Below are 25,537 nucleotides of genomic sequence, written 5' to 3'. Positions count from 1 at the left end.
CAAAAGATTGCTATTTCAATGTGAGTATTTTTGACAGGTGATGTTTTTGTGTGATTTCTTGTGAATCTGCAACGCGCCCAAACACTGACCGTCGTTCTACGTCATTTGAAAGCGACTTTTCTCTCCTAAGCAATATGGCTGCGCCCTGCGCCGATTGATAGTCTCATGGAGTGTATAATATGAGTACCGTGAACGTATAAAAACTTATGAACCGCTTCGGTGGACACCAAATTTAGAGATTGCATGTGGCAATACTACGCACATTAAGGTTGTCGTCCTGCGAAAAGGTGTATCAGTCAACATGAGAGGCGCTACTCTCCTCAACATGATGAGGACACCCTCAATAACGGAGCTTAGGTCATTTCCCTTGTGCAGGAAAGTGTCAAACACCCCCCATCAGCATGGCTCACAGAACGGGACACAAACATCACCCGAGACCAAAGACCAACTCATGGAGAATGAGCCCACGGAGGAAGAGCAACGGAGACTCAAAAAGAAACCGAGCGAGTGTTCTGTGCTGCTCTTCCCCGGGCAGGGGAGTCAGTTCGTGGGTATGGGTCGCGGGCTTCTGAAATACGGAAACGTCAAGGACATGTTTGCCGTCGCGCAGAAGATACTGGGCTACGACTTGCTGTCTCTGTGCCTAGATGGGCCAGAGGATGAATTGATGAAGACAGTCCACTGTCAGCCCGCCGTGTTTGTCACGTCACTGGCAGCTGTGGAGAGGCTGAACCACGAAAACCCAGCGGTAAGCCACATAGTAGTTGCCATGTCTGTAGCCGCTTATGCGCCGATGCTGTGAGTTGCATCTTATTTAAATAGTTACACGTGTGCATTTAATGGCAAAGTATACATTAAATATATGTTTAACTATACAGCCTAAGAGACCCTGATGTTTTATACTAATAATATTATTGTATTTCACCACAAACAAAACTCTCATCGCACATCTTGTCATCATATGCGACCTCATCCATCTCAAGGCCATTGAGAATTGTGTGGCTGCTGCAGGATTTAGTGTGGGAGAGTTTGCAGCCCTGGTGTTTTCTGGTGCCATGGATTTCACAGAAGGTGAGCCTCAATAGTCTATCCAATGCTGTGCTATACTTAATTATGAACGGACGGTAAACAATTCTAAGTCGCCATAGTTTTTTTGTCTTTCATCCTACAGCCCTGTATGCGGTGAAGGTGCGGGCAGAGGCCATGCAGAACGCGTCAGAGCTGATCTCTAGCGGCATGCTGTCGGTAATGGGACGGCCCCAGGCTAAGTACAAACATGCCTGTTTGCAGGCCAGGGAGCACTGCCTTAGCCTGGGCATCAAGGAGCCTGTCTGCAGTGTGGCCAACTACCTTTTCCCCGATGGGAGAGTCATCGCTGGCCACAAAGAGGTAGTGGATGGATGGGGAGTTGGGTCACTCTCTTGGGCCATAACATCCTGGATTTACGTACCTCACATTTATTTGAGATCAGAGTCAAGCAGGCTATAGGCCTACTTCTCAGATATACCTAAATGGGTTAGGGAAAGGGGCTAGGGGTGGAATTGACATTGGGAATGAGTCACAGACACTTCCTCCTGTCCTCCCTCCCTCAGGCACTGGACTTCCTACAACAGAACTCGAGGAAACTTCACTTCCTGCGTGCGCGGCCGCTCCCGGTGAGTGGGGCTTTCCACACGGCACTGATGGAGTCTGCCACCGAGCCCTTGAGAGATGTCCTCAGACAGGTGGAGGTACGGAACTTCATCAATCAGTCAATAATATATTTTCAATTTCCAGTTGGTCAATGTACTGTGCAGCCAGGACGTTACAATATACAGCATACGTCAAGTATAGAATATCTCCAGTCGTGTTGGTTGAAGTATGGTGGACTTTACAAGATTTGATTCCTAACATGGACCACAGACAGATTGTCTATTGTATAAGTCTGTTTAAAAACATTTACAGTTTCCCTTCATAAATGCCAAAATAAATGTAAAGGAGTGGAAAAATCCTTTACCAAAGCCATCTCTCTACCCATCCCAACTTAGGTACGTCGGCCCGAGATCAACGTGTACTCCAACGTGGACGCCAAGCGCTACATGCATGAGGGCCACGTGCGCAGGCAGCTGGTCAAGCAGCTAGTGTCGCCAGTGAAGTGGGAGCAGACCCTCCACGAGGTGTACGAGAGGACCCAGGGTCAGAGCTTCCCCCACACCTACGAGGTGGGCCCCGGGAAGCAGCTCGGGGCCACGCTGCAGAAGTGCAACATGAAGGCCTACAAGAGCTACACACATGTGGACGTCACCACCCACGATGACTGAGAGGATTATGGTCTGAGGAGTAAGACAGGACTCATGGATTTGTGAAGAGACTCGTATCAATACAGTACAGTCTACATACTGTACAGTGTACACCCATTGACAATCACCCATGTCGTGTCTTTGGCATCATTAAAGTGAAGACTTATTTTATCAAATCAATTCTCTGTACTTATTATTACGTGATTAAACTAATCATGTAAATGTAATTAACTAGGAAGTCGGGGCACCAAGGAAAATCTTCAGATTAAAGTTATAATTTTCCTAATATTTTAATATCTGATCAATTAGTCTTCTAATTAATCATTCTTAACCTCACGTTAGTCTCATTCCGAACGTCGTAAATCGTTGGTTATCTGCACGAACCCAGTCTTCACTATAAATCATCCATACATCAATTGTCTTAGTCATTTATTTACTAACTAAATAATCACAGAAATGCATAACAAACAAACAGTAGATACGGTTATAAGGAAATGATAGGGGATGTGCCCTAGTGGGCTAAACCGATATGACGGCTTGGTAGACAAAAGAGGAAGTGGGTGTGGCTGAGAAGGCCGGGAAAGACAAAAGACACTACACAAGTTGATAATTATAATAATTGAAATGCTAATCCTTTGCACATGAAAACTCACTCATTCGGGAATAATTGCAATCAATATATATATTTACGCTCAGTGTGTCGTCATGATCTCTGTTGGAATCGTCCGTCTCAAACCTTAGCCCTCTCGATAATCGAGGTACGCTTGGTCTGAAGTGGGCTTCTTTAGGTGGGGGTTTTATTCGGAACAGCAGAAAAGGCTGTCCCATGACGCCAGATCAATGTGTGTGCTCATGGGGCGGGCCAATGACTTAGTTAACTTTAAAGGGAATTGGATTCTCTTTCATTAAAGTTTAAAATCACATTACATAATTTCACAAATAGTTTCATCTTTACTCATTAATTTTATACTATATTTAGATGCAAATCTCATAATGGAGACTCTTGTATAAACAGAGTTATGGTAATGTGGCTCTATTGTCTCTCAATGAGGTCACAAACAAACAAAATGGACCGGTCGTAGCTGGATTCTCCACCGACCGGTTATACATTCTCCAAAACATGGATATTGTTTAGTTCTCAAGTTCTGTGAGGTAGAAGAAGTTCCTTTGTTCTACTGTGAACCTTTCTCTCTCTCTACTGCATGAGGGAGAGAGTCTCCAGGAATTTACAACCTGAGATAACAGAGCCTGGGTGTAGGGGGAAGAGAGAGGTGGTGAGAGAGAGAGAGTTGGTGCTTGCTATATCCAAAGAGGGCCACGTCATGACACCCAAAAGGAGTAAAACAGTACTAAAGACAGACACACATACATTACCTACAGTATACTTCCTTCAATGTGACAGAAATGACTCAGTCCATATGAACTCATTCAAGTGACCTTGCACCAATAAATAAATACCTGGTATTTATGAGAGTCAAGTCAGTTTGGTTTTTCTCACGTTTAATTTTTTCCTCAAGTCATTAAAAAATCATTTTCCAGCTTCCATTTAATGGTGTAATAAGCTACATAAGATAGTTGTGGCAATTAAATGTCTAACCAGTAACAGGCCCAATCTTCATAGAAAAGACTGCAGACCAGCAACAGTCTTTAAAACATGCATTAGTTGATAAGACTATAAAAACCGTGATCCAGCACAATCGATTCAATAACACACACTGTATTAATTGTTTTCTTAAATTAAAGTCTATAGTAAAAATTGTTTAAAAATCTCACTCAATTAGGAAATTGTCCAACACAAAACATTGTAGCCAGAAGTCCAGCCAAGGCCCTCAGTGCAACGGTTAGCCTTTCTACTCCTTCCACAATGCAGTGCAAATGGTTGCCGTGGCCACCAGTGCCACAGTGGCAAGTGTTGCTTTGGCCCAACCAGGGCAGTTAGCAGGTTCAATACTGGAAACCTGTGTAGGGGCAAGGGACAACACATGAGTAGTAGTAAGAGACTTATCCCCAATCCCAAATCTACCCTTAGCCCCTACCCCCAATGCACATGAGGAGAAGTACATACTGTAGGTATAGGAAGTGTGCTAGTGACTCTTACCCAGGCTACGCAAGTCTCTGCTCTCTGTGTAGCCTGCCTGTGGACAGCAGAGGCCAACCAGGCTCTGGCCACGCCAGGCAAACTCTTCACTCCCCAAAGCTGTTCTTGTATCCCCCTGATAATGAGTTACATGAGATCTTTGTTAACCATATTATTTAAATTTATTGCGTGTAAAATGTTTCTTATGTGCAAAGTAAGCACTGATTTACTAGTTGTTTGGCACAATACATCCTGGTCTTTGAGCCCTCTCACCTGTAGATGCTTCTAGTCAGGGCGTGGGCAGGCCTTGTCACATGGAGAGTTTGTGGCACATGCCACTGGTTAGGGAGTCTCTCTGCCCATTCACGGTCCAGTCTGTCACCAATCTCTGCCAGCTGACGACCTGTAGTCCGGGCAGCCCTGGCGTGGATCCTAAAGGAGGGACGGACAGAAATTATGTTCACAAAACATTAGAAATGCGTTCTTTATTCCTTGAGGTAATCAGTGATTGGGTAGCAACAAAGTGTCCAGTTTCAAGCATTTTGCTTTCACCCATAATGTCAAATTAGTGACTACTTCAATGGAGGAAAAAAATTGGGTTCGAATACCTCCTTTGAATGTCTGTTATGACATAAGAGATAAGATCAGCTAAATATGTGTGTGACCAATAAAATTGGATTTGATCAAGAGGTCAGGACTGGTGTGACGTAGCCTCTACCTGAGATTCACATCAGACAGGGTGACGTTGTCCACCTCACTAGGTCCAGCCCTGAGGGAAATGGCACGGCGTCGCTCTCTTCTGTGCTCCACCATTTTGTTTTCTGATAAAGAAAAGAGTTTGCCACACACATGTTATGAGTTTCAGGGTGTTACACATAAATAATGTGGAAGCCATGTCAGGACAACAGTTTTGTGTGTGTGTGTGTGTGTTAACAGGTGAGTGAGTGCACCTAGCTGTGTGTGTGACTATGGTCATAATAAATTTAACGCCCATAATTATCTACCTGTGTAAATATTGAGTCATATGACCAGAAGTGTGTTGCCGGGGAGATTACTGCAGGATTCACTGCACAGGATGGGCTCAGTGAGGTTTCAAGATACAGTGTGTGTGTGTGTGTGTGTGTGTGTGTGTGTGTGTGTGTGTGTGTGTGTGTGTGTGTGTGTGTGTAATACAGAAAATAAACACACATATGTGTGTGTGACCTACATTAATGCATGTCACGTCAGTTTTTACTAGGAATCTCAATGTGAAACACAAGAGAGTTTAGTGTTGAACACACCCCTGGCTCTGCTCACCTGTACCTAAGCTGTTCTGTCCCTCTGCTCACGTGCTGTTGGAGAGGTAGTCGCAATGCAAATGGTGGATTTCCATTACTCAAATCAACCAAACGGCTACCATCGCAAAACATTTGCTTCCTTGTTTTGTCATCTTAAAATATACATTTGATTTTGTAATATTACAGAATGTCTTTACAAATGTAATGTCTCAAGCCAATCCAATGAAAGGATGGATTTGTCATTAGTCTTGAGTTTATTGAGTTTGAGTTGATTTTATTTTTACAGGGACAGTACACATTAATCAACGTTTCAGTAAAAGTGACGGTTTTAGCCAGCCGGCTAATTTTCAACCGCAGTCCCTGGGCAGGTTATTAAAAACAATTACAATATAGACAACCATTGAGCAGTGAGCACACACAGAGCAACATAGGACAAGCAAGACGTAGCATACAGACAGAGCAACATAGGGCAAGCAAGATGTGGCATACAGACAGAGCAACATAGAACAAAAAGCAGCAAGACAAAATTCATAAAAGCAACAAAGTGTTTCCACACCTCACAAGCTACAGACAACAGACAACATGGAAAGCGGCAAAATAATTGGCAAATAAAAATAAATACAATGTAAAATATAGGTAATAAAGATAATATGAATTATTTAACTATTAAATTAATAATAGTATTATTGTTAATAACATCATATATGCCTTAGCTCTACAGCATGATCAAATCATAATAATTGGGGGAAAATATTATTTGTGGATAGTAATGTTTGATAGGGGTTTGTCAAAACAAGGTGATGTCATCCTCTTCACCAAACAAACCTAAGGTCGATTTGAAGATCACACAAGCAAGAAATACAGTATAATTTGCCCTATTTGAATGTAAAATATTTAAACAATGATAATGATCCTATCATTATTCATATTTTGTCATCGAGTTTCACATCTATAGAAGAGCAGTACTGCAGTCACTATCTGTCTACACAATGTTCCTTGTCTGACAACAAAGGAACAGGTGCATTGTAGAATAACAAAAATGTCAAACTTACCTATTTTGTAGATTAAAGTAGACGCCGCCCTGTAACGCAAATAATATGGGCATTATAGAACAATATCCTAAATATAAAAATATTTTGAACATTTCACAGTTGTTTATAATGTTCCTACTTACAGCAGCGTCCTTTAATCTTGTTGTTTTCAGGTAACTGCCACAATTATCATTTCAACAGCCACGCCTATGGCAGTTACACCAGGAAGATCCTTGAGGTGTGTTTCTCTCAACAACCACTAGAGGGCATCATGAGGCGCAAAATGTCCCTGCATGCTAAAAATTGGACCATGTGCATTTAGCGCAACCCTGTGGTGAAACGAGCGAGGAATATTTGACAGTTCGAAGCGTCGTCGGTTGCTAGGTTATTCACCCGGAAGAGCACGGTATTCATCTTCCAGCTGACTGGGATGGATCGATAAATCAAGATAAGAGATAACTACCATCCACCCTTTTAGCAGATTAACGTTACATGGGTGAAGTCAATAAATTGAGGATTTCTCCTTTATACTTTGCATTAAATTCCCCTTGAAGGCGGTTGAACCAGACATCACGATTGGATGAAAATCATTATCCTTTGCAGGTGTCTCAGGCAGGGTGGATCCAGCTAGCTGGGGCTGATGACCGGTTGTTTGACAAGAAGATTAGAAGATCGATTTCCAGGTAGCTAGCTAAAACTGTTATTTGGTGTGGAAGGATACATAGCTAGCTGACATAACGCGATTGTGTCCAATGCTTTACAGTACACCAAAATGCTAGTTGTGAATATAGCACATGAATTCAGTGTTTTTGCGAGATAGCTAACAGCAGTGGCTCATCATGGGCAAAACAATAGACTATTAACGTTAGTTATAGCTATGTTTATTACACGTGCTAAGCTCATCTGTGCGTGTGTGTTTGTGCTTTCATTGGTGTGTTTCTGTGTGTGTGTGTGTGTGAGAGAGAGACTCTAGGAGGAACCATGGCTAATAAGGTGAAATGGGTGACCGACATTGAGAAATCCGTACTCATCAACAACTTTGAGAAGAGAGGATGGACTCAGGTCACAGAGAGCGAGGACTGGAACTTCTACTGGTAGGCTGTCATTGGAGCTATGGAGCTTTCTCTGAGTGACAATACACAGTGGGTGCTTATGAATGCCAGTGTAGCACATACAGAGATCAGGGTCGTGTTCAGTGGGCACAAAACGGGAGAGAAGAATGCTTTGAAACAGGCGTTACTACTTGGTCTTGTCCAATAAAAGCACTCATCTTCTTTTTTATACGTTTTCTTTTATTTGTGCATACTGAACACAGCCCAGGACAACATAAAAAAAAAAAGTAAAATATATATTGGTTCAGGGGTAAATTAGACAAATTGCAAGGATGTGTAACTGTAAATAACAGATAATGTCATTCAGAAAAACAGAAATTCCTGATTAATCACAAAAATCCCATCCCTGACTGACTACCCCCGCGAATCTCCATCAGCCTTGGGGAAACCCTGTTTATGATCCGTCTATGCCTCCCAATAGGATGAGCGTCCAGACCATCCGTAACGTGTTCAGTGTGGACACGGGTTACCGTCTCTCGGACGAGCAGATGGTCAACCACTTCCCCAACCACTACGAGCTGACCAGGAAGGACCTGATGATCAAGAACATCAAGCGCTACCGTAAAGATATGGAGAAGGATGGAAGCCCGCTGGCCGAGAAAGACGAAAACGGGAAATACCTTTATTTAGGTGTTAGTTATGAGCTTTCCCGTACACGCACACTGCTTACTTACAGTATATGTAAATAAATGTGGATGTAAGATACATTTAAATTTCAGTTGCACCTGCTACAAGGGGCTCTGATTAGAAGTGTCCCTTTTTCGGGGTCTTGGGCTATAACAGCTAAACTCACTCATTATTTTGTGCTGTTAAACAAATGTCATCAATACTGTCCTTTCATATTTCTCTGCGTTTTTATACTCCCTCTCTCCCTCTCTGGTTGTGTCCCAGACTTTGTGCCGGTGACGTTCATGCTTCCAGCGGATTATAATCTGTTTGTGGAGGAATTCCGGAAGAGTCCCTCCAGCACGTGGATAATGAAGCCGTGTGGGAAGGCTCAGGGAAAAGGCATCTTCCTCATCAACAAACTTTCCCAGATCAAGAAGTGGTCCCGAGACAGCCGTACCTCCACGTGAGTGCTGACACACACACACACACACACACACACACACACACACACACACACACACACACACACACACACACACACACACACACACACACACACACACACACACACACACACACACACACACACACACACACCTCTACTAACTACTGATAAACATGTCCTGTGTGTGGCTGCCAAAGGTGAGTCTTTGCTTGCATTTGCATTGTTCACAGTCAGTCTTAGGTCATACAGGTAGTATTACCCCACTACTCTTGAATCTGCTGTTCTCAACACCGTTGTCCATAGATGAGTTGTCCATAGATAAATGACTGATGCTCTGTTTCCTTTGTTTTTGCTAGGTTTGTAGCGGCCTCAAGTGGCAAGGAGGCCTATGTCATCTCTCTGTACATCGACAACCCACTGCTGATCGGAGGCAAGAAGTTTGACCTGCGTCTCTATGTGTTGGTTACCACCTATCGACCTCTCAAGTGTTACATGTAGGTTTATGATTAACCTAAAATCTACAACCTGGTTTCATTTCCCTCAAGTCCTACCGCTCTGAAATGACTGGATAGGTGATAGGTAATAGATAGATAATAACTTAATTGTCCCTATACTAACAGAAACATAGACAGTATTTTACATGTAATGCAAATACATCATTATAAACAGTGCAGTATGCATATACGTTTTCATAATTCTGTAAAACATTAATAAAGGATATTGCCACTAGGATAAATGATAACTTCAGCATTTGATCAGATCAGTATTTGACAATTTGGTCCATTTCGACCTTTGTGTTGCTTCTAGGTATAAACTGGGTTTCTGCCGGTTTTGCACAGTGAAGTACACCCCCAGCACTAGTGAACTGGACAACATGTTTGTGCACCTGACCAATGTGGCCATTCAGAGACATGGGGTAAGTGTGTGTATGTTGTCAAGACAGATAACATATACACAACACACTAAATGGGCATAAAACAGGCAGAAATGGCTCCGACATAAATATATGAGTTTCTATGTGTATATATTTCTACGTGTGTACAATACATCTATACACGTTGCAGGATGACTATAACCATGTTCACGGTGGGAAGTGGACGGTCAGTAACCTGCGTCTGTACCTGGAGAGCACCAGGGGGAAGGAGGTGACCAGCCGACTGTTTGACCAGATCCACTGGATCATGGTGCAGTCCCTAAAGGCTGTCGCTGTGAGTGGTCACACACACATACTGAAACAAAAACATGTTCCCCATTTTATCCCTGCTGTGTTGCAGCTGCTCTTCCCTTTTTCACTCCTGTCCCACACACTCAACACACTAACTTCCTTTTTCCCTCTAAACACTCCCTCTCCCTCTCCCTCTCTCTCTCTCTTCACAGCCCGTCATGAACAATGATAAACATTGCTTTGAGTGTTATGGATATGACATCATCATCGATGACAAGCTGAAGCCATGGCTTATTGAGGTGAGGCGCCCACCCACAAACACACTGTAATTACATGACATAGGCAAAAATTATGTCTCTCTTATTGTGAACATACTATAGTTTTACTCACTAATTCTAGTTCCTACTAAGATGACCTCGTGTCAAAATGTTTTCTTTTTTCTGCATTGTTTGTGAAGTGAAACCAGTGCTGCGTTCCTTTCTATCAAGTTTAATGTCCCTAGGGTTGACTTTTCTCTCTCTCTGTGTGTGGATGTTTGTATATGTGCGTGAGTTTGTGTCTGAGGTGTGTGTTTGTGTCTGAAGTGTGTTTGACTAAAACCTGCTCAAGGCGATGTACAGGAAACAAACAGTATTCACAAAGCGTCCCTGTGTGTAGGAGTGCTGATCCGCTGTGAGATCCTCTGGTACAGCCACCCGGGGTTTGGCATGCCAATGCCAAACTCTCATTAATGTGTATTGTAGAAGAACAGCTGGGGAACCAACCTGCAGCAGTCTCTCAGTCTGCAAGGGCTGGGAAACAAGGGAGTGATTCCAACCAAGCTTTGTGTGTGTGTGTGTGTGTGTGTGTGTGTGTCTTTCTGGGATTGATCTCTCTTTTTCTCTCTCTTAGTTGTCCATGTGGGTGTCTGTGTGCCAGTATATTTACAACCCACACCCACCGCTGCTGCTATTACATTGTCCATGTGGTACATTTCCTGCCTGATAAGCAGCTCCCAGTTCCTATGGGGACCGATAGGAAATGAAAACAGTGAAATAGTGAGGTCATTCCTGCCTGTTACTAGTCTCCAGTACTTTGTACTCTACTCATACTCAGGACAGAACTTTCCATGCTGGCCCGTGTGTACATAATGACTAATGCTTATCCTGACCTGTGCTCTCTGCTGTGTGTGTGTGTGTGTGTGTGTGTGTGTGTGTGTGTGTGTGTGTGTGTGTGTGTGTGTGTGTGTGTGTGTGTGTGTGTGTGTGTGTGTGTATTCCGCGTCTGTCTTCCAGGTTAACGCTTCTCCGTCGCTTACCTCCAGCACAGCTAACGACCGGATCCTGAAGTACAATCTGATCAATGACACTCTCAACATCGTCACACCCAACGGGGACATTCCCGACTGCCGCTGGAACCGCAGCCCACCCCGAGAGGCCCTGGGCAACTACCAAGTCCTGTGAGTGACAGCACCCTCCTCCTATCACAGCGCTCAAGGGAGAAAACAGGCCTGGGGCGTGTTCAGCAGGATGGAGCGTTTCGGAATATTTAGATAGAAATATGCTATGCTTCTCTGACATGTAGAATAAGGAATGAAGTCGGATCTAATCATGGCATTTCTATCTGCAGCATTTGACAACGTTTGACTACGGAATGTGGCCCAGGGTAAAAAAACAACACTATTTATAAAAATTAAAAAAAATATTCTAGAGTGCCAGATGGGCAGGGTTTGCCGTTGTGGAACTATTGGTCCATCAAGCCAGGATTAACGGTTAGAGAAAATACCTATAACCGTGAACTGATCAGATGAACTGAAACAAGCCATCTACGATTCACCGCATAGCAGCTTCTAGTCATTGTTGCTAGCTATCTGACCGATCAGAATGACAACACACAGCCTTTTACCTCAGAGTTACATTTTTGTAGTGATGTTATCACTATATTGTCTTTATACTTCCTATATCTAGCATCCTTACTTATTTTATGAGTTGGAGAACACTTTGGGAGGGATCTTAGACCATTCCTACATACAGAATCCACAGCAGGTTGGTGGCACTATAATTGGGGAGAAAGGGCTCTTGGTAATGGCTGGAGCAGAATGAGTGAAATGGTATCAAATCCATCAAACACATGGTTTCCATTTATTCTGTTCCAGGCGTTATTATGAGCCGTCCTCCCATCAGCAGCCTCCACTGACAGAATTCTTCCAGATCCTTGATATGGTTTGTCTGCGCTAATAGACTGCCCTCTTCAATTCAAACCACAGCTTTTCAATAGGTTTCTACTTTTGATTTTGGGGCCAATTAACCTATTTTTTGTGGTTTTTGATGTGTGCTTGGGATTATTGTCTTGCTTGAAGATCCACTTGCGGCCAAGTTTCAGCCTCCTGGCAGAGGCAACCAGGTTTTTGTCAATAATATCCTGATACTGGGTAAAGTTCATGATGCCGTTGACTTTAACAAGGACCCCACGACCAGTGGAAGCAAAATAGCCCCATAAGATACACCACCAAACTTTACAGTAGGTACTGGGTTCTTTTCTGCTCATGCATTCTCATGTCGACGCCAAACCCACCACTGGTGTGCATGGCCAAAGATCTCTAATTTTGCTCATCTTTATCGAGGGTGTCAATAATTTCGTACCCCACTGTAGGTCTTACCAGTACTCTATCTTACACATGCACTCTTAGAAAAAAAGGTGATATCTAGGACCTAAAACTGTTCTTCGGCTATCCACATAGGAGAACCCTTTGAAGAACCCTTGGCACACAAAAGAGTTCTACCTGGAACCAAAAAAGGTTCTACCTGGAATCAAAAAAGGTTCTCCTATGGGGGCAGCCGAAGAACCCTTTTGGAAGCCTTTTTTCTAAAAGTGTACTCCCTCTCTCTATCCTCTATCCTCTGTCTCTCTCTCTCTCTTCCCCTCCCTTCCTGCCTCCGTCTCTCTCCCTCCCTGCCTCTCTGTCTTCCCCTCCGTCCCTGCCTCTCTCTCTCTCTCTCCCTGCCTCCCTCCCTCTATCTCTCCCTTCCTCAGGTACGACGAGGAGCAGGCACTGAGCGAGAATGTAGAACGCGACCTACGGAGTCGCTCAGGCCAGTCGCTGGGGTCTAAGGGAACGGCGAAGGGGGGCACCGGGCCTCGCCCAGCTGCCGCCACCTGGAAGTGAGGTGGTAATGTCCAATGCCTCACTGTCCCTTCACTGACCTCTCGTTGCTCTTCCTGTGTCATTCATGGGGTAAAGGGGGTCGGGGGCAAGGGACGACCCAAACAGAGGGATGGAAGGATGACAGGGAGGGAGGGAGAGGACCCAGTAAGCTCTGAGGACCCTGCCATACATCACAAGCAAGGACACGTGTGTGTCAGTAAAGAAAGGGTCACACACACTCACGTTTATCAGAAGCTCTGTATAATACAGTAAATAATAGCATTTATCAACCGTTTATATAGCAATGGGAAGGGGCGTTCTCAGATGACTGTTAGAGGATTTCAATCAATGCACCTGTTTGAATAATGTTTACATATATTGTTGTGGAATTGTTTTACTTTGAATGTTTTTTATGTTTTCAAGCAGAATATTTGCTAGGTTAAGACACATTGACGTGTGTAATTATTCTGTTCATGTCTGAAAACCGACATGTTTCACCTCTTTATTCTGAAATGCATGACCCGAAAAGCATTTGCTATTTGTTGACTGTATAAAACATAGTGTAATGGACAATGCTAACAACAAACGAAAGTAAGACTGGAAAGTGAGCTTTGAAGCGTTTGCTTTTCAAGCCACTGGAGTAGGCTATAAAGTGTATAAGGCTACAGTATGCATAGGACAGTCAATGTATTGGAATTACTTTTATAAAACTGAGAGACTTGTTCAATGTTTGGTTATACAACTTTACTTTTGAGTTGTTACTCATAAATTCAACTTTGGGATAAAGAAATGCTTTCACAGTTAAATATCTGGATATAAAGTGATGAGGTCAGCTCTTCAAACGTTGAAGTACCTTTCATTTTGTGTTGTGGATGACATTGCCATGCCAACAAATATTTTCCTGTGCTGTGACCTTGGAGGGGTGACCTCGAAACCAGGGTTGCGTCCCAAAGGGCACCCTATTACCTATGGGCCCAGGTTAAAAGTAGTGCACTATATAGGGAATAGGGTGCCATTTGAGACACTGACCAGAACACCCTTGGTCTGCCTGTGTGTTTAAGATAATCCCATTCTGGTCATAGTGTGTGGTCACCTCGAGTGGTTGGCATACAAGAGACTAAAGCTGAAGTGGCTACTGAGCTACAACAGACTGAACCATTCTGATTGTGTGAAAGTGAACATGATGTAATAACCCATAGAGTATCTTTATTCATTTCTTATATACAGTACCATACACACCACCCCACCTCACTGTGGTCCCCAGAGTTGTTAAAGGGATAGTTCACCCAAAGGAAACCAATATGTAATTTTGTAATTTGGGTGAATTATCACTTTAACAGTCACCATTAGGTTTTGCCTTTAATGACGTGGGCTTTTTTGTATAGAAGACTGTACCATGTTTTATATATACTAATATGGTGCTGCTGCCTTTGTCTTACAGATGGTTTTAGTACACAATGAAATATACACTGTTACATTAAAATAACGTATTTTGATGTACTTTTGACACTATTTGGTTATGCATTTCATGTCATCCTTTTACCCTCATTCTTTGTTGCATACAGGTAGTTGCAATTATATATTTTTTATATACATGTACTGAATATAGGAATTATAACATGCAATGTTTTTGGTTTTTAAATGTATTAATAATTCCTGGTGCCTCAAATGTCTGCATGTAATAAATCCAATTAAACAATGGGGGATTTGTGTAAATCTCAATTTTTAGGGGTCACCTGTGTGCTTTAGACAGATTCCCACACCTAACACGGACTGTGTCAGAGCACTCTCTGAATATGAGAGGGGTTACATTTCCCCATCCCTCAGCTGTATACCAAATCAAGTGGCAGGGCTGCCGTTTTGCTAAACAATATCAGTGGCCATATATTCATTTTGTTTGCAATTCTTGAAATTTCTTGAAATGAGAACTATTATTTTGAAGGTTTTTATTTTGCATACCGGAAGAGATGGTGGGTGCGTTTATGCTGCGGCTCCTGTTGCTGGTAAGAAAAAAACTGGTAAAAGGTTAGCCAGCTAAATACAGCTAATTTATTCATTGATTCGCGTCTCTCAAGAGGAGCGGAACTCTTCAAGGTAAAGTGATAGCATGTCCAGCTATATCTAATACCTATTTTGTTCATTTGGAACTTTGGTTTTTAAACTTTACAGCAACTGTACGAAAGTTTTTCTATGTAACATTACCAGAAGCAAGCTATTTAGCTAACGTTAGCCACTACTATCCAACCAGCTGGAAGGTCGCGTATGAAACAACTAAATTAACGTTAGCTAACGAACTATGGTTGACATAGCAGTACGTTCGGTAGCTAGCTAACGTTAGATCTAACTAGTTAATGTTACTTGTTATGGGTCCTGGTAGAAGGCTACCTAGTTAGTTAGGTAGCTAACTAACGTTAACGTCAGCTAATGATTTAGTTAACTAACAATGTTTAAGATAGCCCGCTATGTTGTCCTAGTAAACTATTACTAGCATAATAGCCAATTGCTTACTTACGAGCTAGCTCCCTAACTAGGGAACTAACATCTTGGATCGGGAATATTTGTTAGGGTATATTTTTTAGTTAGCTCAAGATCTGTCTGTCTGACTAGAGCCCTTGCGTCGGTGACTGATGAAAGAAGGGCGGGGCAGGTTTCAGAAGTAAAGATAACTCCGCTGTCATCTCATGCAGTCTTCAGAGTCAACTAATCGCCACAAATGTTCTGTGTCTAGCGATCTTCTGTCACAGGGTAAACGTTTCTAGCTAAAAAGCTAGTTAGTTTTCACTTTAAAATAAATCATTGGTTCACACTAAATGGCGAAGTGGCACTGTCAAAATGTGTGACTTAGGTTTAAAGTCTGATTTTAACAAGATGCATTTTAGAAATAGGAGTTTAACTTTATCAATTGGCCAAATACTGATGACCCAAAGCCTTCCCTTGAGAGAAGTGGAATGGAAGTGACTTTTTGGACCTGAATGCCAAAACATTCAGGAGATGGAGATTCTCAAAGTTGACTGGACCCATTTTGCATATCTGACCCGTTTTGATATCATTTGAAAGCTTAAACAACAGGGTTGTCAAACTATAGGATTTAAAGTACCATCCATCATCATCGTTATCATTTGTCACCTGGAAGTTGGAGTGGCATTGTACTCATTTTGTTTCTATGGTGACCGGGCCCTTAACATCATGCCAGCACAGCACATGGGCTTCCACAGGAAAGTGACCAGAAAGCTGCTCACATCTGTGATGTCACTTAATCCAGTATTTCCCCCCATTATGTGTCTCCCTCAGTTGGCACTTTAACATGGAAAATGCCTGTAAGAGTGAAACAAATGCAATTGTTTAAGCCTGCCCCTTGGTCCAAAGTTTTTGGGTAGGGTTGACTGCTGGTGGTGTCAGTGACTTTGTTATCCAAGTAGAGAGAATCTAGGCTACACACATTCATTGAGCACAGTTCTGAGCCTCTCAACATTGAGTTCTTGACTCTGATCCCCACTGGGGATGGGGTTTGCCATACAGAGAGGGTCCACTATAAGCCCCATTCTGTCAGCAGCAATGCACAGCTTCATCACCAAGGAGGACAAGGTTGACTGACTGACACAGCGAAAAAACAATCCAAGTTTACAAACTATGGTTGCTATGGAAACACTTCACTCTAAAGTCGATTATGTGCAAGTCAAAAGTTTACCCAATCTATTCCAGAACACCCCCATAGGGATTTATAAATATGGTGTCCCACTGTGAACTAGCATAAGATGGTAGAGATGGCAGCCATCATTGCAAAATACATCTCAACACATGTTTATTTTAGGAAACAAAAGAAGGAAATGGAAACGGATATATTTTTCTTATGAAAAAACTACCTCAGGACTACAGTAGAAGGACATTTGCTAATAGGTTGATGACCTAGTAGCAAAATTGTACCCTAGTCTTTACATTCCATTGCCATGATAAGGCTCTGACGAAACAGTGCTAACATTTACCCTATGCAGGCCTGTGTCTATACTAAGGCCAGAGAGTAGAACCATAGAGATGACAAGTTTGGCCATTTCCATTTCAGCAAAATGACAGATAATTCCATGCCAGCCATGTTATCACCTCCTGGAAGATGGCAAATGATAATACTGAATTGTCACAATGATCCACTAAAACCCTACATCTGAACACTCCTCAAGAACCGATCATGCAATGCTCAGAGGCAGCAACAGGACATTCAGCATTGCGTCCCAATTCCCCACCCTTTTCCAAAAGTGTGCACTTACTAGCACACTTCCCATCATGGATTTAAAAGCATTGGAATGGTCAAAGCATTGGCTAGCGGGAGTTTCCACTGTTTAAAACATGAAGGGTGTTCAAGTGCTCACTTTGGGAGAAGGGTGGAGAATTGGGACTCAGCCAGGGGCTTCTAATCAGGGTTCATTTGGGGTTTAGTGTATACATGTAGGCTTACTTATACAATGTATGACTGGTCTTGACTCCATTCCACATTTGTGATATGTCCTACTACAGCCCTAAGGCTTGTTCTGGGGCCTTATGTATCAAGGGTCTTAGAGTAGGAGTGCTGATTTGCCTTGCACGAGTCTTGGTACACCCCCTGGACAGGATGCCAGTCTATCGCAGTGCCTTACCCCCAATCTATCTCCTTAATGCTGAGTGCCAAGTGTAGACACATTGGGTCCCATTTTACAGTCTTTGGTATAACTCGATCAAACTACCAACCTTCCAATCTCAGGGCGAACACTCTTACCACAAGGCCACTGAGTTGGTTGGGGAGCGCTGATTTAAGGATCAGTATAATAAATCATACATTGACAGGGGGAACCTGATCCCAGATCAGCAGCACTCCTACTCGGACCTGGACCTCACTCTGGCGTCTGTGTTCTTCTTTCTTCTCGTTTAACTTCACACCCAAAAGAGAGGAAGTGTTATTTTCCTGGTCAGGCCAAACAGTGTGTAACATCTATGATTGGGGCCTCCCCTGCTCACATAGTCAGTGAGTCACTGGTAGACAACAAGGAAGTGTCTCCTTTTGAAACAGGGAGACTAATCAGACACAACACCCCTCCAAGGTAACTTGTTGCCATTGTGTGTTGAGGTAGACTACCCTGGATCAGTGTAGGGCTGTGACGATATCAGTATTGTGACATTGTTTCCATGGAAAACATGAAGCAGACCAAACTCTTTGGTCCGTTAACTTGATGTATGTAACATATTGTGTTCTATAACTTGGAAAATAAATGTGACTCTGGATGACAACATAATGATGTTTGTTCCCAACATTAGGGATGTTTTCCTAAAGAAGTCAAATCTGCCTTGTGTTTAGTTTCCTTGCCACAATAGTAACGAGTATCTCGATACTGGTATCGTCCTGGACCTATATCAGTGTTTGTTTTTCATCTTATAATGGATTAGGTTAGCGCAAACTAGGGTGACTGATCAGAAATCAGAGTTTTTAATAGCAGAATGGGCAGGGGAGATGTGTGATTATGTCAAATTCTTATCTAATGCGATGCCCTGCATTGTGTTGTTGCTGTCTGGTGTGCCACACGGTCCCGTGTGGCTCAGTTGGTAGAGCATGGCGCTTGCAACGCCAGGGTTGTGGGTTCATTCCCCACGGGGGGACCAGGATGAATAAGGATGAATATGTATGAACTTTCCAATTTGTAAGTCGCTCTGGATAAGAGCGTCTGCTAAATGACGTAAATGTAAATGGTGTGTGAACTCCGTTTCAGGGACAGGAGCAGACAACAGAGTGGTGAACACACACTCCCGTCTCTAAATACCCACCACTGTCTTTGTGTGAGAGGTGCTTATTTATAAGGGCATGATTGTGAGATCTGTCTGGGGCTGTGTTTGAGAACTCACACACAATCTCACACACACCTTGCTCGAGGACAGACATGCTTGTGCCTGTCAGCAGACATGCTTGTGCCTGTCAGCAGACATGCTTGTGCCTGTCAGCAGACATGCTTGTGGATGACATGCTTGTGAGCTTCGCTTTATTCCCCTGCAGTGGAGTTATGAACAGATCAACATCCTAACATGTGTACCCCACTGTCCCTGTCTCCTGTCTCTTTTATAGATTTCTATTAGAGCACTGTCTCTCTCTGGGGCTGCTAAAGAGGACAGACCTGACGCTATGAATAGTGGGATGGACAGGGTCTGTTTGCCAGGATTGTGTGGCTGAGTTCAGACCTGTAACCAGTAGTACAATGCCCTGAGCCCAGAGTTGCCTAAGAGCATTCCAGCACTGTCCGTCTACCGCAAACGGCTATCTGTGGAGAGTAGTCAGCTTCAGAAATAGAATAGAAAAGACTTGATGCCCACTCATAGACGGTAGGCTATGTTTAGCCATCCACCCATGTAATTTAGCCAACATTGAGGATCCTCTCTATTTAGAAGAGCCTACCAGTCATCTCCCACATCACCTTGTTATTAACTCTCTCTCTCTCGCTCGCTCTCTCATCTTATTCTCTTGTTCTCTTTTGTTATTTTTTCCACGTTCTTTCTCTCTTTTTATTCTCATTCAGTTTCACTCTATTTCCCACATTCTCTCTCTCAATTACCCCTCTCTGTCTCTCTCTCTCAATTACCCCTCTCTGTCTCTCTCTCTCAATTACCCCTCTCTGTCTCTCTCTCTCAATTACCCCTCTCTGTCTCTCAATTACCCCTCTCTGTCTCTCAATTACCCCTCTCTGTCTCTCAATTACCCCTCTCTGTCTCTCAATTACCCCTCTCTGTCTCTCAATTACCCCTCTCTGTCTCTGTCTCTCTCAATTACCCCTCTCTGTCTCTCTGTCTCTCTCAATTACCCCTCTCTGTCTCTCTCTCTCTCTCTCTCTCTCAATTACCCCTCTCTGTCTCTCTCTCTCTCTCTCTCTCAATTACCCCTCTCTCTCTCTCTCTCTCTCTCTCTCTCTCAATTACCCCTCTCTGTCTCTCAATTACCCCTCTCTGTCTCTCTCTGTCTCTGTGGTAAAGGTCAGTGGAGTCTCATGTCATGCATCTGTTCTGGGTGCAGCAGGGCTGTAGTGTGTCATGACTCAGGCCCCTGCAGTCTCAGGCTCCTCAGTGCTGCTGTTCACTGGTCATGTGCATTCAATTACTGCCTGGATGACCCATCTCTGTCTCTCTGTCTCACTGACTCTGGGAACCTGTATTTCTATGTGCAGCTGACAGGTGTCCAATCCGAGGGGGCCCTGTATCCCTTGATGTTGGTTCATATAACCCCAGCCGGTCCAGTTCTGGAGCTAGTGGGAGTCTGTGTTTTCTCAACACGCCAGGAGACACGCACACAGCATACTATGCCTATACCCCACATAGCCTAATGCATTGCTGCCTATACCCCACATAGCCTAATGCATTGCCCACTGTAGACAGTATGCAGTCTATGTCTATGCTCTACGCAGACCTAGATTTGTTCAGTTTATCAGAGGCTATTGGACAATGTTGGAACTTGATGTCTCTGCTGCTGGCATTTGCAGAATTGCACCATGCTTGGTACACCTGAACTATACTTGTAGTAATATCTGAAAATGAAATGACTGTTTGAGCACATCACATGTAAGCCTAGTTCCCTATTTCCTTCATCAAGAATTGAAACTTGAGCAGTTGTCCATTTGGCGCGACGTCTTATCTCTTATCTGTGGCCTCGTTTGAAGACCACCACCCCTAATTCTATTCTTAGGAGGATACACACAGAGAGAGACACACGCACATCCTATACCCTTTACAGACAGACTTTACGGTATGTTGCCTATAAAAAATAGACATGTTTTTTAGAGCCTGATATATTCTTGCCGGGATAAACCTTTTATATCTCCTGTGCACATGCCGGCAAGTTTAGGAGTGGCAGTAGACATGGGCCGATGTGGGTGGACGTCTATTTGAATAAATCCATTGAATATACACCATTACAAAGCCTACACTGGATTTAGGCTACATTATTGCGTGGTAAATGTTTCTGATCAGTGATAGATGAGCAAACAAATAGATGAGCTATACCACCTCCAATTATTTTCCCAGCCAGAGAATAAACCATATATAGCATACAGAGGGAGATTCAATGATACAAAATCACATTGATTGATTAAGACAAGTCACAGGCTTTAGGTCTGGAGTTGGCCTAGGTTACTAAGCAACTGAAAATGAAGCGCAAAACAATCCACTTGTTAAGCTACATAACATGCTGGCAAAATATTCTAATCAGCGATAATAAATGAGCCAACTAGACAAGATGATCATGAGCAGCACTCACCTCAATTTAGCATTTCACCAGCCTAGTTGTTGCCTAACTAATATCCAAACGGAGATTCAGTGAAAAGAAAATCAGACATTGATGGATTCTATCAATACAAGTCCTCACGCTTGTCTCAAAGCAGGGTAAAAGGCTATTGCTTCAAATGTATTGTAACAATAGGATGGCTGTGGGAGTATCATTAAGCAACAATTTGATGCCTTCAATTGCACTAGCCTAGTTTATTCCAATATTTTCGTCATTCAGTAATATTTATTCTTTATGGATCCATCCGGTCGTGGTTAAGAAAACAGTGCATGCGGTGGACTATGTGAAAAGATGGGTGAAGTGACATGCCTCAAAGTTTAGAACTGGCAGAAGGATAGCAGTAAAGGGCGCTGCCTAGCAACCATCAAGAGCTTAGGAGCGTAGTGCGTGCCAATGCTGCCTCAGCATTACGGCTACATTTCATACTAAGCCGTAGGCAGACCTTTACCGTAATCATGACTAGGTCGGTTGGCAGAAATAAAAGTAGAGGCTTTGTCGCCGGCAATGCCTTTCATATACAGTGGGGCAAAAAAGTATTTAGTCAGCCACCAATTGTGCAAGTTCTCCCACTTAAAAAGATGAGAGAGGCCTGTAATTTTCATCATACTTCAACTATGACAGACAAAATGAGAAAAAAAAACCCAGAAAATCACATTGTAGGATTTTTAATGAATTTATTTGCAAATTATGGTGGAAAATAAGTATTTGGTCAATAACAAAAGTTTATCTCAATACTTTTTTATATACCCTTTGTTGGCATTGCTTCCATGGTCATGCAATAGCTTTTATAGTTCTTCTGTTAAAAACATTTCAATTTGGCTCAATCCTTGTAGGCAAATTTCCTTGAGTGTAAGGGGTCATTCATAACAGAGGACAAAACAGAAAAAATGGCTGCTCAAACTGCAGTTCCTCACAATAAAATGAGAGCTCTTAATAAAGTTTAAAAGTGAAGATGTCCTCTAGCCCACACTTGAACCAATTCATTGTTTTTCAATCTTTCGGTCCGTAAATGTAACGGGGAGTGAAAACTTGTACATTATTAGGATCCCCATTAGCTGTTGCACATGCAGCAGCTACTATTCCTGGAGTCCACATAAAATATGCATGACAGAGTACAGAAATAACAGCTATAGACAAGAACAACATAAGTTATTACATTAACATAAAAAGTAATATTGTCAAGGCAGAAGGAGACAAAAAAATAATACTACTATTTACTCACTTCTTACTACAGTGCATTTGGAAAGCATTCAGACCCTTTTCCACATTTTGTTACGTTAGACTTTTAAAATTGATTAAATTCTTTTTAAACAATACCCCATAATGACAAAGCGAAAACGGGTTTGATTTTTATTGTGCTAAATTATTCAAAATAAAAGAACACCTTATTTACATGAGTATTCAGACCCTTTGCTATGAGACTCGAAATTGAGGTGCATCCTGCTTCCATTGATCATCCTTGAGATGTTTCTACAACTTGATTGGAGTGCACCTGTGGTAAATTCAATTGATTGGACTTGATTTGTAAAGGCACACACCTGTCTATATAAGGTCCCACAGTTGACAGTGCATGTCAGAGCAAAAACCAAGCCATGAGGTCGAAGGAATTGTTCGTAGAGCTCCGAGACAGGATTGTGTCGATGCACAGATCTGGGGAAGGGTACCAAAAAATGTCTGCAGCATTTGAAGGTCCCCAAGAACACAGTGGCCTCCATAAATGGAAGAAGTTTGGAACCACCAAGACTCTTCCTAGATCTGGCCGCCCGGCCAAACTGAGCAATCGGGGGAGAAGGGCCTTAGTCAGGGAGGTGACCAAGAACCCGGTGGTCACTCAGACAGAGCTTTGGAGTTCCTCTGTGGAGATGGGAGAACCTTCCAGAGGGTCAACCATCTCTGCAGCATGCAACCAATCAGGCCTTTAGTCCTTAGAACTCTCAAACCATGACAAACAAGATTATTTGGTCTGATGAAACCAAGATGGAACTTTTTGGCCTGAATGCCAAGCATCACATCTGGAGGAAACCAGACAATGCTTATCACCTGGCCAATACTATCCCTACGGGGAAACATGGTGGTAGCAGCATCATGCAGCAAATATAGCGATCATAAACGTTGACACTGTACATTCCATGAGTTTGTGCACATTTGGACTGGTTTTTATTATAGTCCTCAACGTCACATTTTTCAGAACACATCGACTCCTCTCGTTTTACAGCATATCCCTCACTCAGACAATAACACATGTGCAGATGTATCCCAGTTAGCAGGAGGGATGGGGGCATATTCTTGTCACGAGCAGCGCTCAGGTTGGTAGCGGCTATCAGTCAAAAACCCATACAACGCTGTGAACCTGAGCTCTGACATGTTACTGTAACAGTCACTGGGTTCCAATGTAGGTGCTTAATGAAAACATCTGCCAATTTAAACCCATATAAGGGATCATTGGCTGTGAGTGGAAAGAGCTACACGTGTGTGTCTTGTGAGTGTGCATAGAGTCAGTGTAGATAGTCAGGGTAACCATTAATTATTTAGCAGTTTTAACGCTTGGGGGGTAGAAGCTGTCTTGGAGCCTGTTGGTCCGTCCGATAACCGATGCTCTGGCACTGTTTGCTGGACGGTAGGAGAGTGAACAGTCTATGGCTTGAGTGGCTGAACTCTTTGTCCACTTTCGGGCCTTCCTCTGACATTGCCTGATATAGAGGTCCTGGATGGCAGGGAGCTCAGCTTCAGTGATTTACTGGGCTGTCCACACCACTCTCTAGCGCTTTGCGGTCGAGGGTGATGCAGCCAGACAAGATGCTCTCTATGGTGCAGCTGTAGAACATCCGAGGGCCCATATCAAGTCTTTTCAGCCTCCTGAGGTGGAAGAGGTGCTGTCGTGACCTCTTCACTGTGGGGGTGTGTGTGGACTATGTTAAGTCCTTTGTGATCTGGATGCCATGAACACATCTGACCATGATAACCGACCATCCAATATTTATCCTAGAGTTCAGCTTCCTCAACTTGCTCAATTGTCACACCCTTTATACACAACTCCAGTTGAGGTTTAGGTCTTGGAGAATGTTATGAACCAAATACAACCCTTTTAGTTTTAGATGTACTTAAGACCAGTTTATTGTTAATCACCCATTCTGATACTGACACTCCTTGTTATAAGAGTCTGTGAGCTCACTGGCATTGGGTGCTGACATGTAGAGTGTGGAACCATCAGCATACATAGTAATTCTAGCTTCTTGTAAGACAAGTTGCAACTCATTTGTAGAAATAAAGAGTAACGGCCCAAGGCAACTGCCCTGCGGGACACCGCACTGATGTTAGAGAAGCTTCCAAGCTCAATTAAATAAGTAACTTTCCAACCACGTGATGTAAAGCCATAACAAGTTACTTTTTTCAATAATAAATTATGATCAATAACATCAAAGGCTGCACTCAAATCTAACAAAATAGCTCCAACTATCATCTTATTATCCATTTATTTTATCCAATCAGTCATCTGAGTCAGTGCAGTACAAGTTGAGTGCCCTTCTCTATATCCATGCTGAATTAGTATTTAACTTGTTCTCTGAAAAATAGCCTTGTATTTGTTCAAACACAATTATCTCCATCAGTTTACTAAGAACAGGCTGTTAACTGATTGGGTGGTTGTTAGAGCCAGCAAAGGGTGCTTTACTATTTTAGGCAGTGGAATTAGTTTAGCGTCCTTCCATGGCTGTGAGCACACTCCTTTTTAGGGTTTGGTTAAACATATAGCAACCAAGTGCAGACTTTGGAGAGAATTTTGAAAGACTGAATTAGGCCTCTGTGTCTAAACCTTAACCACTAGGCTACCTGGCACCCTATACAGAGTTCTCTTCCGTTAGGAAGTCTGTTGTTGTAGCCACTACCCAGCTCTTAGTTTCTGTTAGGTTAGTTAGCGGTATAGTAGCAGTATAGAAATGTAGGCTGTTTGCTCAATGAAAGTGTTTGCTCCGTTTGTATGCTCCATGAAAGGTGTCGAGTCGATACAGTAATATGCTTTATAGAAGCCACTGAACAGGCACTGATCAGACATTGTGTGAATGGATCCACCAGGTCCACAAACAGTGCTCTGTTTATTTTTTTATAAAGTTACAAACGGGATTAGCTCAGCTGTAG

The 25,537-nt window shown here is 43.0% G+C and overlaps 4 protein-coding genes across 13 annotated transcripts in view; 3 read left to right on the top strand and 1 right to left on the bottom strand.

The window, feature by feature from the left end:
* The first annotated feature begins 42 nt into the window (after positions 1-42).
* LOC139533834 (malonyl-CoA-acyl carrier protein transacylase, mitochondrial-like) lies at positions 43-2,455 on the top strand. Its single transcript, XM_071332269.1, has 5 exons — positions 43-748; positions 984-1,071; positions 1,172-1,389; positions 1,593-1,730; positions 2,028-2,455. The coding sequence occupies exons 1-5, from the start codon at positions 302-304 to the stop codon at positions 2,298-2,300; spliced, it is 1,164 nt and encodes a 387-aa protein (XP_071188370.1). The 5' UTR covers positions 43-301; the 3' UTR covers positions 2,301-2,455.
* Positions 2,456-3,762: 1,307 nt separating this feature from the next.
* On the bottom strand, positions 3,763-6,989 carry bik (BCL2 interacting killer). Of its 3 annotated transcripts, XM_071332270.1 has the most exons (7): positions 6,808-6,904; positions 6,686-6,714; positions 5,653-5,687; positions 5,075-5,177; positions 4,630-4,788; positions 4,378-4,492; positions 3,763-4,237 (listed from the first exon to the last, which is right to left on the bottom strand). In XM_071332270.1, the coding sequence occupies exons 4-7, from the start codon at positions 5,167-5,169 to the stop codon at positions 4,130-4,132; spliced, it is 477 nt and encodes a 158-aa protein (XP_071188371.1). In that variant the 5' UTR covers positions 5,170-5,177; positions 5,653-5,687; positions 6,686-6,714; positions 6,808-6,904; the 3' UTR covers positions 3,763-4,129. The 3 variants fall into 3 exon arrangements, with proteins under 3 accessions (XP_071188371.1, XP_071188372.1, XP_071188373.1); XM_071332271.1 differs by lacking the exon at positions 5,653-5,687 and having other exon boundaries at positions 6,808-6,989; XM_071332272.1 differs by lacking the exons at positions 6,686-6,714; positions 6,808-6,904 and having other exon boundaries at positions 5,653-6,669.
* A 70-nt stretch (positions 6,990-7,059) lies between these two features.
* On the top strand, positions 7,060-14,820 carry LOC139533833 (polyglutamylase complex subunit TTLL1). Of its 3 annotated transcripts, XM_071332266.1 has the most exons (11): positions 7,060-7,160; positions 7,268-7,347; positions 7,629-7,758; positions 8,198-8,406; positions 8,668-8,848; positions 9,187-9,324; positions 9,638-9,746; positions 9,895-10,038; positions 10,208-10,294; positions 11,270-11,433; positions 13,008-14,820. In XM_071332266.1, exons 2-11 carry the CDS (start codon positions 7,305-7,307, stop codon positions 13,138-13,140), a joined length of 1,338 nt encoding a protein of 445 aa, XP_071188367.1. In that variant the 5' UTR covers positions 7,060-7,160; positions 7,268-7,304; the 3' UTR covers positions 13,141-14,820. The 3 variants fall into 3 exon arrangements, with proteins under 3 accessions (XP_071188367.1, XP_071188368.1, XP_071188369.1); XM_071332267.1 differs by having other exon boundaries at positions 7,076-7,347; positions 7,638-7,758; XM_071332268.1 differs by having other exon boundaries at positions 7,076-7,347; positions 7,627-7,758.
* A 236-nt stretch (positions 14,821-15,056) lies between these two features.
* The window catches only part of LOC139533832 (protein kinase C and casein kinase substrate in neurons protein 2-like), a 34,393-nt gene continuing 23,912 nt past the window's right edge, over positions 15,057-25,537 (top strand). For 4 of the 6 annotated variants that reach the window (XM_071332265.1, XM_071332262.1, XM_071332264.1 and 1 more), the window contains exon 1: positions 15,075-15,213. The gene's annotated coding sequence lies outside the window, so the exon portion shown is untranslated. Of the gene's footprint in view, positions 15,214-25,537 lie in introns of all 6 variants that reach the window. The other 2 variants (XM_071332263.1, XM_071332261.1) reach the window with 1 other exon arrangement.

The sequence above is a fragment of the Salvelinus alpinus genome, chromosome 11, assembly GCF_045679555.1.
Source record: "Salvelinus alpinus chromosome 11, SLU_Salpinus.1, whole genome shotgun sequence".
Taxonomy (NCBI): Eukaryota; Metazoa; Chordata; class Actinopteri; order Salmoniformes; family Salmonidae; genus Salvelinus; species Salvelinus alpinus.
The sequence above is the reverse complement of the archived record's forward strand: the minus strand, read 5'-3'. Positions and strand labels throughout refer to the sequence as shown.